At 38.5% G+C, this 16,872-nt stretch overlaps 3 protein-coding genes across 18 annotated transcripts in view; 1 reads left to right on the top strand and 2 right to left on the bottom strand.

Annotated features, from left to right (window-relative positions):
- Positions 1-969, bottom strand: part of cacna2d4a (calcium channel, voltage-dependent, alpha 2/delta subunit 4a) — a 40,176-nt gene extending 39,207 nt beyond the window's left edge. For 2 of the 4 annotated variants that reach the window (XM_077234188.1, XM_077234187.1), the window contains exon 1: positions 431-969. In XM_077234188.1, coding sequence (XP_077090303.1) covers positions 431-522 — 92 coding nt within the window. In that variant the 5' untranslated portion in view covers positions 523-969. The remainder of the gene's footprint in view (positions 1-430) is intronic. The other 2 variants (XM_077234186.1, XM_077234189.1) reach the window with 1 other exon arrangement.
- Positions 970-3,596: 2,627 nt separating this feature from the next.
- dcp1b (decapping mRNA 1B) lies at positions 3,597-16,778 on the bottom strand. The gene is made up of 10 exons (XM_077234204.1): positions 16,526-16,778; positions 15,313-15,471; positions 15,039-15,079; positions 14,666-14,793; positions 9,688-9,754; positions 8,108-8,231; positions 7,858-7,980; positions 7,130-7,759; positions 5,099-5,257; positions 3,597-4,434 (listed from the first exon to the last, which is right to left on the bottom strand). The coding sequence occupies exons 2-10, from the start codon at positions 15,454-15,456 to the stop codon at positions 4,354-4,356; spliced, it is 1,497 nt and encodes a 498-aa protein (XP_077090319.1). The 5' UTR covers positions 15,457-15,471; positions 16,526-16,778; the 3' UTR covers positions 3,597-4,353.
- Positions 10,265-16,872, top strand: part of cacna1c (calcium channel, voltage-dependent, L type, alpha 1C subunit) — a 130,466-nt gene continuing 123,858 nt past the window's right edge. For 7 of the 13 annotated variants that reach the window (XM_077234183.1, XM_077234182.1, XM_077234185.1 and 4 more), the window contains exon 1: positions 10,266-10,801. In XM_077234183.1, coding sequence (XP_077090298.1) covers positions 10,675-10,801 — 127 coding nt within the window. In that variant the 5' untranslated portion in view covers positions 10,266-10,674. Of the gene's footprint in view, positions 10,802-16,872 lie in introns of all 13 variants that reach the window. The other 6 variants (XM_077234178.1, XM_077234175.1, XM_077234176.1 and 3 more) reach the window with 1 other exon arrangement.

The raw sequence follows: 16,872 nt of genomic DNA, 5'->3' as shown, positions 1-16,872 counted from the left end.
CATAATTTGCCTTTCAGGAACTAAATTAGCCCTCAGAGAGATCAAAAAGTCTGTTCAAACAGGCTGTGTGTGTGGATTTTGAGTGAATGTTGCCAATTGGAGGTTAAGCTTTGGCTTACAGTGCTTTTACAGTAGCAGTATTCAAGCAGTGACAGGAGGTGTGCAGGTCATGACCTGCACGCATTAAGATGAGATCTGGGGACATACTGCAGTTCTGCACAAGGATACAGAGGAGTGCTATAGTGGTTGATCTGCACTATGAGTTTCTTAAATGTGTGATGGCAAAGTCCATATTAATGTTAAATTTAGCAATACAGGAGCCTGAAAAGATGATAGTTTCTCTCACATTGTACATATCTTGAAGCTGTGGGGTTGTTTGGAAGTGTTTTGAGGGTTGAGCTAAACTTGTGCTGAGATGAACTGGACTCACGTTTCAGGCGATATCCTCATCTGAGCTTGAGTTTGGATGGTCCAACTTGAAAACAGCACCCAGAGCAGTGTGATGCCCTTCATCCTACCCATCAACCCCTGCCACGTGCATAAAACAGCAGTTTGTGTGATCTCCAGCTCACTGGATCCTGAAGACAGACTATCTGCGGTAATCCCAGACTAGTCTTGATATCAGATTGTAGCCAACAGACGCTCCGGAAGCTTCAGAAGTGTGTTTTGGATGACACAGAAATCTTCCCGGAAAGTTCTTGTGAAATAATGACATCCGGCTCTTTTATCCCCATTCCTTGATCATTCCCCCTTGATGTTTACATCTCTTCTTTGCATTCTTCTCTTCGTCACACCATTTCTTTATACAACTCCCCTAAGAGTTCCACCGATGTCTTCTCTTCTCTCTCATGCTCATCTTACGTTCAACACAGCTGGGAGGAACTTAAACAGAAGCAAAAACACTCACACACTGCCTTTGCCCTCCCCACTATGATAATCCACATGGATTACACTCAATTTCCACACTGGGGGAAAGAGACAGAGAGGGAGAGATGTAGAGGATGTAGGGTGGGTGAGGGGCAGATGTATTGGAATAGAGAGATTAAAAGAAAGAGAAAAGGGTGAGCGGGAGAGTGTTTCTGTTAGAGGAGTATTAGTGTTTCGAGAGATGGCCATTGTCTGTCCAGTCAGAAAGAAGGAAACTAAACCCAAAGAGAACACAGTTTTTCAGCAAAATGGAAAAGGTTTGTGAGCAAACACATTTACTTGGGGAACACAAAACATATGTACTGCCACTTTTGATCACTTCAATGCATCCTTGCTAGATAAAAGTATTTTAAGTTAAAAAAAAAATCTTACTGACCCGAGTTTTGAGCAGCATGCTGTAAAGTAACAATTTCACACGTGTTGTTCATGACATTAACTATGAACACATTCCACTAATGAATTTTTTTATATCTACTGAAGAGTCTAAATATTTTTGTCTTAAATTCATTTCATACCATATCTATTGTTTTATCATTTAAAACCCAAAAAACTTATTTTTTTTAATTAAATGGACTTCTACTTTTCTTTAAACCAATCATGTCTTCCAGTGAAATATCATTTGACTTTAATAGCAGTATGATTTTAATAACAGTATACATCGCTCATCCTGTTTCCCTGACACACACACACACACACACACACACACACACACACACACACACACACACACACACACACACACACACACACACACACACACACACACACACACACACACACACACACACACACACAGGATTGAGTTTCAGTGTCCAGATGTTATGCTCTGGATTTCTTCCGCTGACCTAGTTAGTGTAGATAACGGGGCTTCCATCCTTCAGACCGATGCACACCTGCACAAAGTGTCCTTGTGCTTGCAGATGTGAGCTGAGGATTTCAGTTTTGTGACAATGAAGGAGAACGTCTCTGATTACGGAATGATGCATTTTGCACTGCTCATGCAAGAGTTATTAAGCAAGATAACATTACATTTATTGAAAAAAATGTCAGTAAAGTCACATGTAATGTTTCAAAACTATTTCTATTTCAAATAAATGCTGTTCTTTTCAACTTTCATTCAGTTTTGCTCATATTTTGGTGCAAATATTTGTGAATGCAGTCTTAGCAATGGCTTCTTGGGATCTTTTTAACGCTGGTCTTTTAATCTCCTGGTATTCATCCAAGTACATATTTCTGTTCAAAACCTACATTGTATAATCCATATATATAAAAGGCAACCTACAATTTTCAGCATATTGTTTAATAAATTCAGAGTGTATTAACCATGCATCTGGCTAGAACTGTCATAAATGATTTGTTTATTGTAAATTTGATTAATTTTAATAAACTGATGTTTATTGTTGTATTTTTAAGTCTTGGTGTAGAACCCCATTATCCAAATGTCAGGAAAATAAATTAGACTGATGTCAAACATAAATGCTGTAATAAAACTAATCTGTAATTACTGATCTGACAAAAATACCTGGACAGAAACACGAAACACATATGCATGTGATCCTCCCTTGTTTCCAGTATTCAAACAGTCGGGTCGTAATGTGACCATGTGTGAGTGGACATACAGACCAGCATGAAGCATACGTTTGTAATCTCCCATAACAGCACGTGCACTCTGGCTGTTGGCATACTTATTTAGATTAAAGCATTTATTTTAGATTGCTTATGAGTTCATCAGCTCTAATGCTTATGATAGCTGCTAGCTCATAAATTCACACAATCAGTTATTAACTGGGAAGACTAGAGGGCAGCAAGATGTCTCATTAAAGGGTTCCCACAGCATTTAACCAATCAAATTCTATGACCTTTTCAGTTGTTTGGAATTACTGTATAAGGATTTTTATTTGTATGTCAGGTACCAATCCTTGGAATTAAACAGATTTAAACAATTATACTTATTAGTGTAAAAATGTTGACAATAAAGGGCCGATTCACACCAAGGATAATAACTATAATGACACAGCTATTTAAAAAAAAATTGTTCTAAAGAGAGTTCACACAACAAATATATAGGTAAACTCCAGCTGATGACTGATAAAAACATTGACAGCCAATTAGAATCCATCCTGCTTTAAAGAGCTTGAGCATTAAAAGCAACAGACAACAAAATTGTAGCACATTTAGAATAAACAGCTAATATAGTTATTGTTCTTAATGTGAATGGGCCTTAAAACAAAAAAAGCCTTTGCTACTCAAGAAATATTTTTCAATTCATTTTCAGCTCAAGAAATATTTTAATTCATATTATTAATTTTGAAAACAGTTGTGCTGCTTAATATTTTTGTGGAAATGGTCATATTTTGGTCCGAATGTTTTGATGAATAGAAAGTTCAAAAGACCCTAATTTATTTGAAATCGAAATCTTTTGTAACAAATATCTATACTGTAATTTTTGATCAATTTAATGCATCCTTATTGAAAGTATTAATTTATTTCAAAACAAACAAAAAATATCTTACTGATCTTAAACATTTGAATGGTAGTGTATAATGAAACCTTTCACACAGGCTTCAGCCATAACAGATCACACGTAGCATGTTTAACTTTACTAAGCCATTCATTAGCATTATATGCCTGAACTATAAAACCAATAAGATCAGAGAGCATACACTATATGGGGTGTTGAGACATTATTTTAATAAGAAAAACAATTGTTTTAAATTTTAACCCGTTGATAGGAAGACACTGATGACATGGTATTGGGTTGTTTTTAAAAAAAGGGAACCTAAAATATTACAGCATGTTGATATAAGAACAGTAGTAACACCATAGAAAAATAGAATATGTACACTCTTGTTTGTACATTTAAACAAAATCAATTTTCAATTTAAAGATGTGATTAAAATGAATAAAAACGTCCTGCTGGCTTGTGAAGGGATGAAGACGCTTTCTGTCTGTGTCAGCTGTGATTTGCAGATGATAGAAACCAATACAAGACATGTTTGTCTTGTTATTCGTCATGTTATTTCTATTATATTTGATATTTGAACAGGGTCCTGTTTTTTTTCTTTTTGTGGGTCTGTTTAGATATGCAAAGGTAAAAATGCCTTCATAAAAAGAAGAATGTATTTCCATCTCAACAAACAGCAGATTTCCAGCCCTAATGTCTGAAAGCTAAATGAAATTTCCATTTTAAAATTGTCCTTCCAAAAAGTAAAATACTTGAGATTCCCACTTGCTAAAAAAATTAAATTCTAAAATTCATAAAATTTGCAACCAAACTGGTTTTCCTGTTGTGAATCTGTTGCTGAGGAGCTGAACTTATTGGACGCTACACTCAGAACAGTAGGGTAGTCCTGAGATGGGATGCAGATATGTGTTCAGAGCGTAAAAGCTGCATGTATATGTACACGCTCAGATGGTGTTCCTGCTTTAGAAAGGTTTCGAGCTGAAGTCTGTTGCGAGACGGGAGACGTATGCTTCATAGATGGTATCCAAGAATGAGACATCATTCTGAATCACAGAAAAAGAGATACATCATTAGAGGTAGTGCTGCGATCACAGTCAAACACACTAAAACTGAGGGTCCCTTTTGATAAATTATTAGATGCAAAAAAAAAAGGTAATTGCTGGACTTAAATAGAAAAACAAAAATTCTATTAATATTAGATATACTACTGTTCAAAAGTTTGGGGTCAGTAATACTTTTATTAGTCAAGGAAGCATTCAATTGATCAAACGTGATAGTAAAGACATTTATAATGTTACAAAATATTTCTGTTCTTTGGAACGTTCTATTCATCAAAGAATCCTGAAAAAAAGTATCACAGTTTCTACAAAAATATTAAGCAGGACCCTGTTTTCAGCAATCAAGAATGATTTCTGAAGGACCATGTGACACTGAAGACTGGAGTAATGGCTGCTGAAAGCTTAGCTTTGCCATCAAAGGAATAAATTACATTTTAAAATATATTCAAATAGAAAAGTTATTTTAAATTGTACTAATTTCACAATCAAATATATAATAAAATAAAATTGTATATATGAATATATGCATATTATATATATATATATATATATATATATATATATATATATATACTGTTTTGAGTCAAAATGTTGGTGCATCTTTAAACAATATTATAAAAATCCAGATGGACATGGGTTTGGTTCTGACCTTGATAAGGTGGATCAATATAGCCTGTAGTTGAGTCTTGCTAAGTGCTCTGGGTTCAGCTGGTTCTGGTTCTGCTCTCGTGGCTTTAGTCTGGGCGAACACACTGGGTGACAGGAGGGTGGGGGCTATAGTTGCTGGGATACGCTGTGGTGAGATCACCTGCACACACACACACACACACACACACACACGCACGCACGCACGCACGCACGCACGCACCACAACACAACACAACACAACACAACACAACACAACACAACACAACACAACACAACACAACACAACACAACACAACACAACACACACAGGTTACAGATACAGGATGCTTCTGAATGACTTGCTAATTATCTGAAAGTTGAAGATGTCTGTCTAAGGAGCATAAATGCCACAGATGCCTAAAGATTCCCAAATAGTTTAAAGGGGTGGTAAAACACGATTTCACTTTTCTAACTTTAGCTATTGTGTAATGTTGCTGTTTGAGCATAAACAACATCTGCAAAGTTACAGCGCTCAAAGTTCAAAGCAAAGGGAGATATTTGCTTTTAAAGAAATCAATTTCTAAGGACTACAGCAAACGGCCGGTAGGGACTACACAACATTCCTCCAGGGTTGCTGACATCACTAACCCCAATATTTACATAAACCCCTCCTTCGAGAATACTAAATAAGGGCGAGGCCATTTTTGCTTTGGAGAAGAGTTGTTGTGGTATAACGTTAGTAGGCTGTTGTTGCTGCAATGCCGTCAATACACTGTTATTTCCATCCGGATTGCAGCTCCACTTTGTTCAGCCTTCCTAGGGTCGAGGGAGTTAGGGATCGATGGTTAAAATTTATTTTTAACAAGGTCCCTCATAATTATTACCCAAATCTCCTCGCTCTCTGTGCTGCACACGGAGGAAAGCTTCCACAATCTTCGCAAGTTCAATGCAGGATTCGCACAACGGCTTGTCCTGAAAGATGGAGCAGTTCCAACTTTAAGAACAGAAGCTGTTGTTTACGAGCCACAACTTGTAAGTATGATTTATTTTTCGTCGATGTGTTTTCCTGCAATAGTTTGTATTGTTAATTGTACGTTGCAGCAAGGAAGTAAACAAATGACAACGCTGTTTGGCTCTGCAAACCAGATTGTTAAATGCTCATTCAAACCTAACATTACAAACTTTTTTAAATTTCAACAGCCAACTTGGAATAAGTGTTAATTATTCTTTGATTAGAGCTTTTATGTATTCTTTATCTACATGCATGCTAAACATGGTTCTGTGTTTGATTTGGCTAACTTACTGTAGTAACGTTAAAGCCAATGTTTAGTGTTAGTTTTGGGTTACTTCTGGAGACAGATATTTGGCTACAATCGTTATAAAAATACAAAAGTAATGGTGCCATACAGTCAGTAACGATCACTATAGATCTGCAGTATTTACTCAAAAAAAATCCCTTTGAGAACTGTAACGTTAGTATAATTTGTTAGAACGATTATATGAAATTCTTGTTTATGAATATGAAGCTTATTTTTTGTAATACTATAATAATTAGTACAATTTAATTACAGCGTATCTAAAAATTTACGAGACAGAAACATCAACAAAAAACAAACCATTCTGAAACATCGTTTAACAGCCGTTCTTGAACAGGTTCTGCTCGATCATCTTCACTAACATTCTCTGGGTCCGATTGACGCCATTGTTTATAATACACCAAACCACAAACTACCGGTAAAGGTAAGGGGCGTGACGTTTCTGAAAAACGTGCACTAGGCGGTTAGCGAATCACAACACATTGGGCCAGCTAACCAATCTGAGCCCATTGCGTATTTTTGAGGGACTGGCTTCATGGAACCCGGAAACCATCAGACCGTTTTTACAAGGAGGGACAGAGAAGTGTAGAATAAAGGGAATATATTGAAAAAAATGCAATTTTTAAAAAAACGTAGCATGAACACGTTACAGTGCACCCCACAAACACAATCATGCCTTCGAAATAATGTGTTTTACCACCCCTTTAATCAAAATTGCTGACACTGATTTATTTCACCTGAGTCAAATTGGGTTGGCTGAGACTGGAGCTGCTGACGGTCAGGCTGGGCTGTAGGAGCTCCTGACGAGGATAGAGGTCTTGCTCCTTCTGTACCAATGTGAGCCTCTGCAGAAGCTCATGAGGCGACACCACATTCCCTGCCACTCCAGAAGTCGGTGCTTTAGTTGGGACATAGATTAAGTGCTGAGCCAGTGCTGGCGCGGAGGCTTTAGACATAGGGAGGAATTGGGGCCCTACTCCACACCCTCCCTGACTTAATAGTAAGGAAGGCATCGCAGGGGTTCCTGCCACAGGAGGAGGGTTCATTAGCAGTTTTTGTATTGGGTCAGGCTGGTTTTGGGCTGCCCCGTTTTCACACTGACGGCTCTCTGGGGATTCAGACAGAGGCTGCAGCAGCGAACCAGACATGAGCTTGTGGATGGCTGGACAGTGCTGCATGGTGGTGCTGGACACCACAGCGCCCCCTACCGGAGAAGGATCATCATAAGACAGGGAGCGGGCCACCGCTGACCGTGCTGGACCCACTCTGCTGACAGACGAGCTTGGCTGTGGTGAGACCGAGTCCGGCTTTGACTGCGCACCAAACAAAGTGACAACTGAGAGGTGCTTTGAGTCCATTTCTGCATCCTAAGAGAGAGTAAAACTTTTTTTTTTTTTTTTTTTTTACACATTCAGGCATTTACAGATAACACGAACTGAGTCACAAACATGCTGAGAGATTGCACCTGCTGTGTTTGTCCCTGGATGTGTGCATCCTGTGCTGGTTTGAGGGGAATGGGTTTGATCAGATGGGGGTTTCCATAGATGACACCACCACTGCCAATTTCTTTCGGCTCGCTGAGTTTTCCCTAAAAAGAAAGAAAAGGGGGGAAAACACATGAGTAAGAGAAGTGTACTGTGCACTGGTGACCTCTAGTGCAAATGAAGCACCTTAATAGTTGTGTAAGAAAAGACTTTAAGATTTGTGTGTCTCACCTTGTCATAGTCATCTCGTGCTTTAGTAAGCATCTGCATTATATCCACGCCCTGCTCTGCTGATCGTGGAGAGACACAGCCAGTCGCTATTGGTGCCTGTAAATGCTGTTCCAGCCCTGCCAAACTGACACACACATAAAAGAAAGAGTGAGTGTGTGAGAAAGTGAGAGCTAGGTTTATAAATCAGCAACCCATTCTTGATTAACTGTTTTTTGTTTTTTATAAAGGAAGCAAAAGATTGTAGTGACATTTGGTTTTGTTAACAGCTTTTGATTAAATACCAAAATGGAACAAAGTATTAAAATACTCAGTGTTTGAAGTTGGAACTTATTGTGATGAGATAAAAAGATTGGGTACTGCTTAACAGGATGTCTAATCTTGCTCCTGGAGGGCCAGATTCAAGCATATGCTGCGTCCCAATTCGCATACTATCCGTCCTAAATATTATTCGAAATTAGAATTAGTGTGTCCCAAATTGTAGTATGTTGAAATGAGTATTCCAAAGATACCCCGACGGTCTACTTTTTCCGGTTAGAATCTGAAGTACAGATCCATGCACACTCTAAAGGCTAATATTGCCCACAACCCATTGCATGTTGGACGAGAATTTTCTATTAGAAAACAAACACTAATAAAAAGTGTTCGACAAACATAGCAAATGTGCGAGACTGACGGTTAAGTAGAGACGGTTGAGTAGAGAGGTTTAAAGAGTTAAGTTATAGAGGTTTAGTAATTACCGTAGTCTTGAGATGACAACACGTGACATTCTATTCGGAGCTGTTCATGTCCTCGGACTGGGAATTATGCGTTTCTATGGCAACACTCAACGCTTAAATTAATCTGCAGCGGTCAGGTGGTACAGCATTGTGAACTTTTAAAAAGATAATTTTGGTCATTAACTTTTAAATGCATCATTACGCAAATACATGAGGAGAGTTCTCTGCATGAAAGACCCACGACTGGCAGATCGACGCATTACCTAATTTCTCTCCAATACAGTAGGACATTTAATTAAATTGAATGTGGAGAATTTTAACTGCGAAAAGATTATTGACAGGGCAGTTGAAATAGTGACAGGATGCACATAACTACGCGACAGAGTGGTCTATTAAAGACGAATTAGGTCCCAAAGCTTGCCTAGTTTTAGTAGCCGAATTGGGACGTAGCAAGAGTTTAGCTCCCGCCCTATTTAAACACACCTGAATCAGCCAATCAAGGTCTTAATCTGTATCACTAGAAACTTCCAGGCATTTGTGTTGAAGCTTAACTTTGCAGGTCAGTGTCCCTCCAGAAGCAAAATTAGACATCTCTGCATTAAATCAGATTTTTTATTGCATTGTCGTCATTCGCAGCAAAACAAGTGTAGCCCAACTTGGGAATAAATTAATTATGAGTAGGCTCTTGTAATGAAAGTCTAAAAAAGTTAAAAGTCTTGAATCAGTCTCAAATGTATTGTTACTATGTAAGGTTTAATTATTAGACATATTCTGGAAATAAAAACATTAACATGTGTTAAGTATATGGATGATAGAGCAGAGAAAGATGTGTGAGATGTGTGAGCAAATAGAGGAAAAACTCACTTCTTCATGAGTTCCGCTATACGCTGACAGTCTTCTTTATCATAGAACCAGATGCCAAAGATGGACACTGCCAATATATATACACACACAGATTATTATAAATATAAAATCACATTTAAACCAGAAGAAAATACAAATGTTTAGCACATTATCAGAATAACCAGTGGAAAAAGACCACTGAAACTGACAGCATACATGCACTAAAAATGCCATCGTACATACACACACTCCACTCTAGCCGACATTCCTTTCCCAAACAGTCCAAACTCCCAAGTGCCCAAGCAGAACTGGAGCCAACTGCTGTGCCAGTACACCAAAATGTCCTTAAACACCAAGATGAAGTCTTCAGATGCTTGTATCAACAGTCACTGGTCAACCGTATTGGGAACAATTAACAGAGATTTCAGTGATGGGTTCTGACTGTGGTTGCTCATGAATCCCTTATGAACTAAACTTAGAGCCTGGTGCTGACAGTTGAATCAGGACTTGTTCCATTCACCTCCAGAAGTAGCAGAGTGATAACAAAACCCAGAGCAGTAAAAGAGAGAGAGAGAGAGTGAGAGAGAAAGAGAGAAAGGGCTGGTGCTATATTCACAACCGTTCATTCTCAGAGCAGAGTGCACCACATGGGTCAGCGCCTGGGGGAAAAACCCAAACAAAATACTCCCTGGGAACCGAGTAACACATCTCAGAGAGAGTGAAGGAGGGGGATGAGAACAAGGAGGAGGACAGAGAGAGTGATGAGAGGACACAGCAAATGCTTTTGAAGTTGAACTTTGCAAAACACAACAAAGAGAAAAGGAAAACAGAGACCCAAACTGTATACCCTTGCTCGTGTCAGACAGAGTGCAGGAGCATTTGCTGCATGTTTTTCTGAATGGAGCTGAAATCACACACTCACTGAGGAGACTGAACTTCTGACCGACTTCAATCTGCCGATCAAAGCTTCAATCTGCCGAGGATTCAAATCTCAGAAAGAGAAAGAAGATGCTGCAGGGGCTGTTCAGTCGGCGCAGGCTGAAGCACGAGCGACTGGAGGAGGAAGTAGAGGTGCGGTTCAAAGGAAAGCTTGTGTCGGAGAGAGAGCTGGGCTACAAGTTTGAGCGGCCAGGAGGTAAGACCTTTGTATACTTAACAGTCCTGCTGAAAGACTCCAGCTACACTGTCACAAATCACAACCACAACACTGCGTTTGTTTAAGAGACGAGCTGACAGAATCCAGCACCCTTAGCACATGAGGGAGAGCGTTGTGTAGAAGATAGACAGTGCAGGTCTTACTTCCCATTGTCTAAAACCTCATTAGTAGTGTTTGCAAAGTATTATTGTTGCCCATACCAAGTATTAAAAAAGTAACTCAGGTATTGTATATGAACAATACCTCAAACTAGGTCTGCATGATTTGAAATTGCAAAAAAAAAATTTTAAATCCAGGTTTTCAGAGTTTGTAGGGCTGGACAATTTGGCAAATTTTTGATTGTACATCATTATGGTAATTCTATTAAATAATAATAACAACAACAACAATAATAATTACTATTATTATTATTGTTACTACAAATAATTTCTTTTGTTTTTTAGTCATTTTTATGAAGTATAATTTCTCTTAAATAAAAGGGAGTATTTAAGAAAATAATATAAGAATCATTTTGTAAAATTACAATGCTAATATTTTTGTGTCTTAATTTTTTTTATGAACCGACCCACTCAAAACACTGGCAGATAATGTGCCGCTAACAGATACCCTAACAGTGCCGTGCTTCACTTCTAAAACACGCAACACATTTATTGAATTAAAACAGGCAAAGGAGATTCCTTTGACTTGCATCGAATGAGGGACAAAAGCCATATCTAGAAACCAGAATGGATGCAGCAGGTTTTTTAGGATTCTAAAAAGCTGTTAATGAGTTTTTCCGTGCTTTTGGTTCCATCACCGGAAGTCAGTAGGTTTTTTGAATGGGTTTGCTAATAAGTGGGAAAATGGGACGATAGCGGTTGTTGGGTACATTAAATGTCATCACGTCGAAAACTCATCTACTAACTAGTCCGCTTTTACAGCCTTGTTGTGTTTATACTGGCTTTAATTTCAAGCAGTTGTATTTAGACATCAAAATTCATAAACATTAATTTGTGAAGATTATCTTGAAGAACAAACAGTGTAAGAACCATAAACTTTTGTTGGTCACAGAGCTTACTTTCTGGAATAATCCAAAAGTCAAGGGGAAAATCCTACAGGCTTTTTGTTGAGGGAACCATGATGATGTTAACTTCCAGGTTGGCCTACAAAATTATGTCATCCCTGCAGAACTCTATCATTGAAACTTGTTGGTGGGCTCTTTTGACTAAGAAACTACCCAGAACACCCTAGAATGAGCCAGAACACCTTAGTAGTCACATACGGAATCAATGAACTAAGAACCACTTAAAACATCTTTACAACTGCAAAGCAAGGCTTTGGCTACCACTCACAACATTCTACCACTGAGGCAGTGGAGATTAAAAAAAAACACACTTGGTGACATAATTTCTTTATGCAGACATGGAGGCAGCGAGTATAAAGGTTCCCGTCAGACAGTTAGCAGTAGCACAGATTTTCACCCATCACTGCAAAGCTCAAACATAAGTTTTGGACTGTCTGAAACATCAGGATCTACAATGATTCATGTAATCCGCCTGAAGTACTCGAGGCTTTTCCGCAAGCACTCTATTTGCAGGTCCCTTTATCATGAATTTCCTTGGAAGTCTGTGCATGTGTGCGTGTGAGAGGGGCTTGTTATCTAATCACGATTGCCTGGTCGGGTCTGTGATGCTGGCAGGAAACTGGAAGAGAAACACACACACTTCTCTGCACCATATAAGGCACTGTGGCTCTGGAGCCTTTCATCCAGGCAGGCCTGCCAGCGATCTCTGATCTCTCTCTCTTTCTCTCTCACATACACACACACACCAGTCTGACAGCTCTCTCAATCCAGACACTTTTATTGCTGTTCAGTCCATTTTTTAAATGGATACAACCGTGTGTTCCCTGCCCTGTTTATACCTGGTATTAACATCCGTTTCCAGCCATCTGTTTGACACTGGGTGCGAAATACACACCCAAATGGGGTCCAAAACATTTTTGAAATTCATTCACATCAATCACATTCAGCGTGGTCAAAACCATTGCACTTAAGCCCAAAATTGACTTTCCTTATCCGCATTTTGCTTCAGCTTTCGGATAGTCTGAGTGATGCAGGGAACTACACTGCGACCAAAATGGTCGCATATGCGACCTTTTGAAATGCCATTGCGACCCTAATTTTTAATGGGTCGCAAATGTATCACCGTCTGATTATTTTTGTACCTACCTAATGTTTTAGGCAATATGCTATGATTTACTATGAGCATTTATTAAAACAGAAATGTGTATTTTAAGAATACGTTTTATAACGCGCTCTGAGCATTCAACACATCAAGTTGGCTTCGCGGATTCGCGCTTGTTTAACTGAGAGAACGAGCAGAGAGAGTGAAAGCCCCAGTCGCGGGCGAGCTCTCTCTCCCTCCCTCGCTCATAATAATGAATTGAGTTGACTGAATATCTTTGAGAATACACGATGGTAAAAGGTCGGAAGACCGAAGTTTTTTTTTTTCTGAACTACCACTGGTTGTGAATTGTGCTAAAATAACGTTGCCTCATCTTCTCTGAAAAGCTTTCCACACATTCAGATGGCATAAACCACTCTTTCAATAAACAAAACAAAAAATCTATCTGGTGATGAAATGTTTTCTGTGTTGAGACAAATCTTGTGCGATGTCCTAAACTGCCTGGATAATCACACAACGTGTGCCGTGGTCCGTTAATGACCGATTCGCGAACTGACTCCTTTGAACCGATTCACTTTAATGAATGGTTAAAATAACAACTGATCTGTCCAACACTGAACTCAAGAGTCATTCTAGAATGATTCATTCTTTCCAAGTAGAGCTATTCAAGTCATCTGGTGAAATTGTTTTTATATCGCAATATATATCGCAGAAAAATCAAATATCGCAATGTCATTTTTTTACCAATATCGTGCAGCCCTACTGTAAATTCTGTGGGCCTTCAATTGCAGGACTGTCCAAATTTGTAACTGCGTCAAAACAATTCAAACACGAATCATTGAAGCTTCACAATGACATATTATATTTATTTTACTTTTCCTTAAGAGTTCAGAAGTCTGCCCATCTGTGCCAACCATAGCATGGTGAAATCCAAAAGAAATTAATTTAGCACTTTATTGTGTAGGCTACTGTATTTTCTATTGCAGTAAATCTATCCCAACCATTTTTAAAGAAAACAAGAAGGCATGTGTTTTAAAAGATGGAGAGTAAAATAAAAAGCACATCTGTATGCAATACAGTTTCACTATTGGTCATTATTATCCAGAGCGGCTTACTATATAAATAATTTGTGCGACCAAATCATGTTTTGCGCTAGTAACTGAAAAAGTTAGTAGCGCAAGTGCCACCAGTGGAATATGTTAGTGTAGTTCCCTGTGATGTGTTTTTTGTCATCGGCACAGTCAGCTAATGTCTGATTTTTGTGTCTGCGCTGCCTTGTGCGTGGATTCGCAGTGATTTGAAAACGGAAAATTAAGTATACCGGGGTCTTACATGCTCATGAGTTTGAACAAAGCAAAGAACCACCTATTTCAGATTCAACTTAAGTTTATGCAAATTAAGTGCACATTTTTACAAAGTGTTAACATTGATGTCTCAGCGGACTACTTATAATGAAACCCCCAAGACGGGTCTTAATAACAGATGTAAAGAGAGAGTAAGTTTGTTTGCTGAACACCAGAGTTTGAAATTTCCCTGAAAGCATAGACCAAGAAATAATAGATAAGTCCATCTCCCAAAATCTCATGTACAATCCGTCATGAAGGCATTCTTGTAGCTTAAGCATTAGAGCATGGCACAAGAAATGGCAATACTTGACTTACGGCGACTTGAGACTTACGGCGAGCATTCCTGTACAGGAGAAATGGATGCTGCAGCTGGAAATCTAAGTCTTTTGTGATGGGTTCGGTCAGGTTGTCCATACTCAAGCGATTCAGGATGGTGAAGCCATGCCTGGGGGAGGCAAGCCTGTTGCACATAAAACTGACATTAAAACTCACAACATGACTGGGAAAATAAACCTTATAAGTCTGAAGGACCTAAACATCTGTGAGTGGGAGTTTTGCAGTGTTAGTGTAGTCAAGTGTATTATATCAGAAGGCTGAAGAATATCATGAAAGTTATTTCTGTGATTCTTTGAACCACTTCACATATATAGGGCTCTGATTCAGGACCAAGTGTGTATGTGGCTTCACTGCAGAAAACATACAAACCTGTTATAGACAAACAGAGTTCCCTCCACATCTGTCTTTTCCTGCAGAAAAAATGAAACTTTTTTTTTGTCTATTTATTAATATTTAATGTAGACATAAATCATTCTAAGATTAAATAACAAATCCATTTTTTTAATTTCTTTTTTTTTTTACATTCAATCAGTAATATTTAAAGCTTCTTAACAATAGTAATTAATTTACCATTAATACTGTCATTAATGGTAAATAATCTACCATTAATACAGTAATTAATGGTGTTGATATCATTGTTTACCCATTCATTAGTGGTATTGTTGAAGGTGTAGAGTGCTACTTGGCTGGCCAGGTCTGTGATGCTGCTGATATAAGGATCGAGTCTCTTCAGGGCAGACAGACTCATGGACAAACAGTTCCCGACGCCTCCTGTGATTGCATTCATGGCTCCAGCCCTGTTCTAGAAATAAAAACATTCAGACTTAAGATTACAATTTAAAACATTCAAATCAAAGAGTTTATTTCCGACAGCTGTCAGGCCGCTCAATAAACAGTCTTAGAGTAACTATATTATCCTGCAGGCACTTGTTTGCATCACACCATCATTGCCTATTAGGAATATTTTTACTGAGCTACTGCACAGAAATCTCCTTTATCTGAAATATATTTCAATTCAGTGATCTTTCTATTGCATATTGTGTTCTTTTCTGCATACCTGCATATTGTCTTGTATGTCTTATAGCCTATATGATCAAAAGCTGCTGTAGCCTACCTACAGTACAACAATCTCCACCAGCCCAGTTGTCTCAACTCTCAATAGTTAGCTTTTTACCTCTAAAAATGTACATATAAAATTGAATTAGAATGATAGTTTAAAACAAAGGTTAAAAACGATCAAATCTGAATGCATTTAAATTTTTGATAAAATAGGCCTGTTGTGATTGTCATCGACGTACATTTAACAGAAATGTTCACAAATAAGGCCTGTTTGTTTATGCATTCAATTAATGGAATAAAGACGGGATTTAAAAAACAAAAAAACATGTGGAACGTGCCCGTGCAAAACTCACATATCTATGACTCACACCCATGATGAAGTGAGGTTGATAAGGAGATCCTATGCGGTTGCTACAGCATTCTAACTGTATGTTTACTTGTCCGGGTCAAAAGATCCCACCCCAAGTTTTTTAATGTATTCAGACTGCTTGATTTGGTTCGCGTCGCACGCCAAGCCGTAAATGCGATTGCTTAGAAAATATAATAGCGTGTCTCGATTTGAGTCACCATTCTGTAGCACATTGTGTGAAAGTAAGGTACACACAGAAGTTTCATATTGCGAATTAGCAGTTACCCAAATCCCCAACAGCGTATGAAAAATAGTAAAACTGATACTTGATTAAGAAAGTACCACTAGTAATGGAATTATTTATGCATCTATAAGTTTGCAAATAAATAAATGAGGCCTTGGTGAGCTGCTGTTGCTCCGTTGTCGATAGAACTGGAGTGAAACTTACCTGCACTTCAAATATCGCACAAATCCTAAAATTCCTTTAAAACGAGGTGCAACAATATAAAATAGCGCTGAGGCACTTTATTTCACGCTCCGGTCTACTGGTATATGTTTCCAATGTTCTGCAAATCAGTAAAACAGGAATATAGCGCTTCATTTCACTTATCTAACTCTTGACCCACTGCCGTTCTCGCCATGTTTGCGCTGTCAAGAAGACAGAACGAGCTGATCGCTGAGAGGCTGCGCACACAGGAAAAGTAATCAATGAGCGCGAATAACTGATGAGCCTGAAACAGCGCCCCCTACTGCTGTATTGAGCTCACCTGAAACCCCGCCTGACCTTTAATTTAC

Source organism: Siphateles boraxobius, unplaced genomic scaffold (assembly GCF_051911475.1).
Source record: "Siphateles boraxobius isolate OS27281-9 unplaced genomic scaffold, OSU_SipBor_1 19, whole genome shotgun sequence".
Classification (NCBI taxonomy): Eukaryota; Metazoa; Chordata; class Actinopteri; order Cypriniformes; family Leuciscidae; genus Siphateles; species Siphateles boraxobius.
Note: the sequence above shows the minus strand (reverse complement) of the source record. Positions and strands in the feature narration are given on the sequence as shown.

Excerpts from the sequence above, each read along its gene's own strand:
- dcp1b (XM_077234204.1), bottom strand. The coding sequence starts at position 15,456 with ATGAATGCAATCACAGGAGGCGTCGGGAACTGTTTGTCCATGAGTCTG. Across the intron at positions 8,232-9,687 it reads ATAGCGGAACTCATGAAGAA|TTTGGCAGGGCTGGAACAGC; the intron begins GTGAGTTTTTCC and ends TGTGTGTGTCAG. Across the intron at positions 7,760-7,857 it reads TCCAGGGACAAACACAGCAG|GATGCAGAAATGGACTCAAA; the intron begins GTGCAATCTCTC and ends ACTCTCTCTTAG.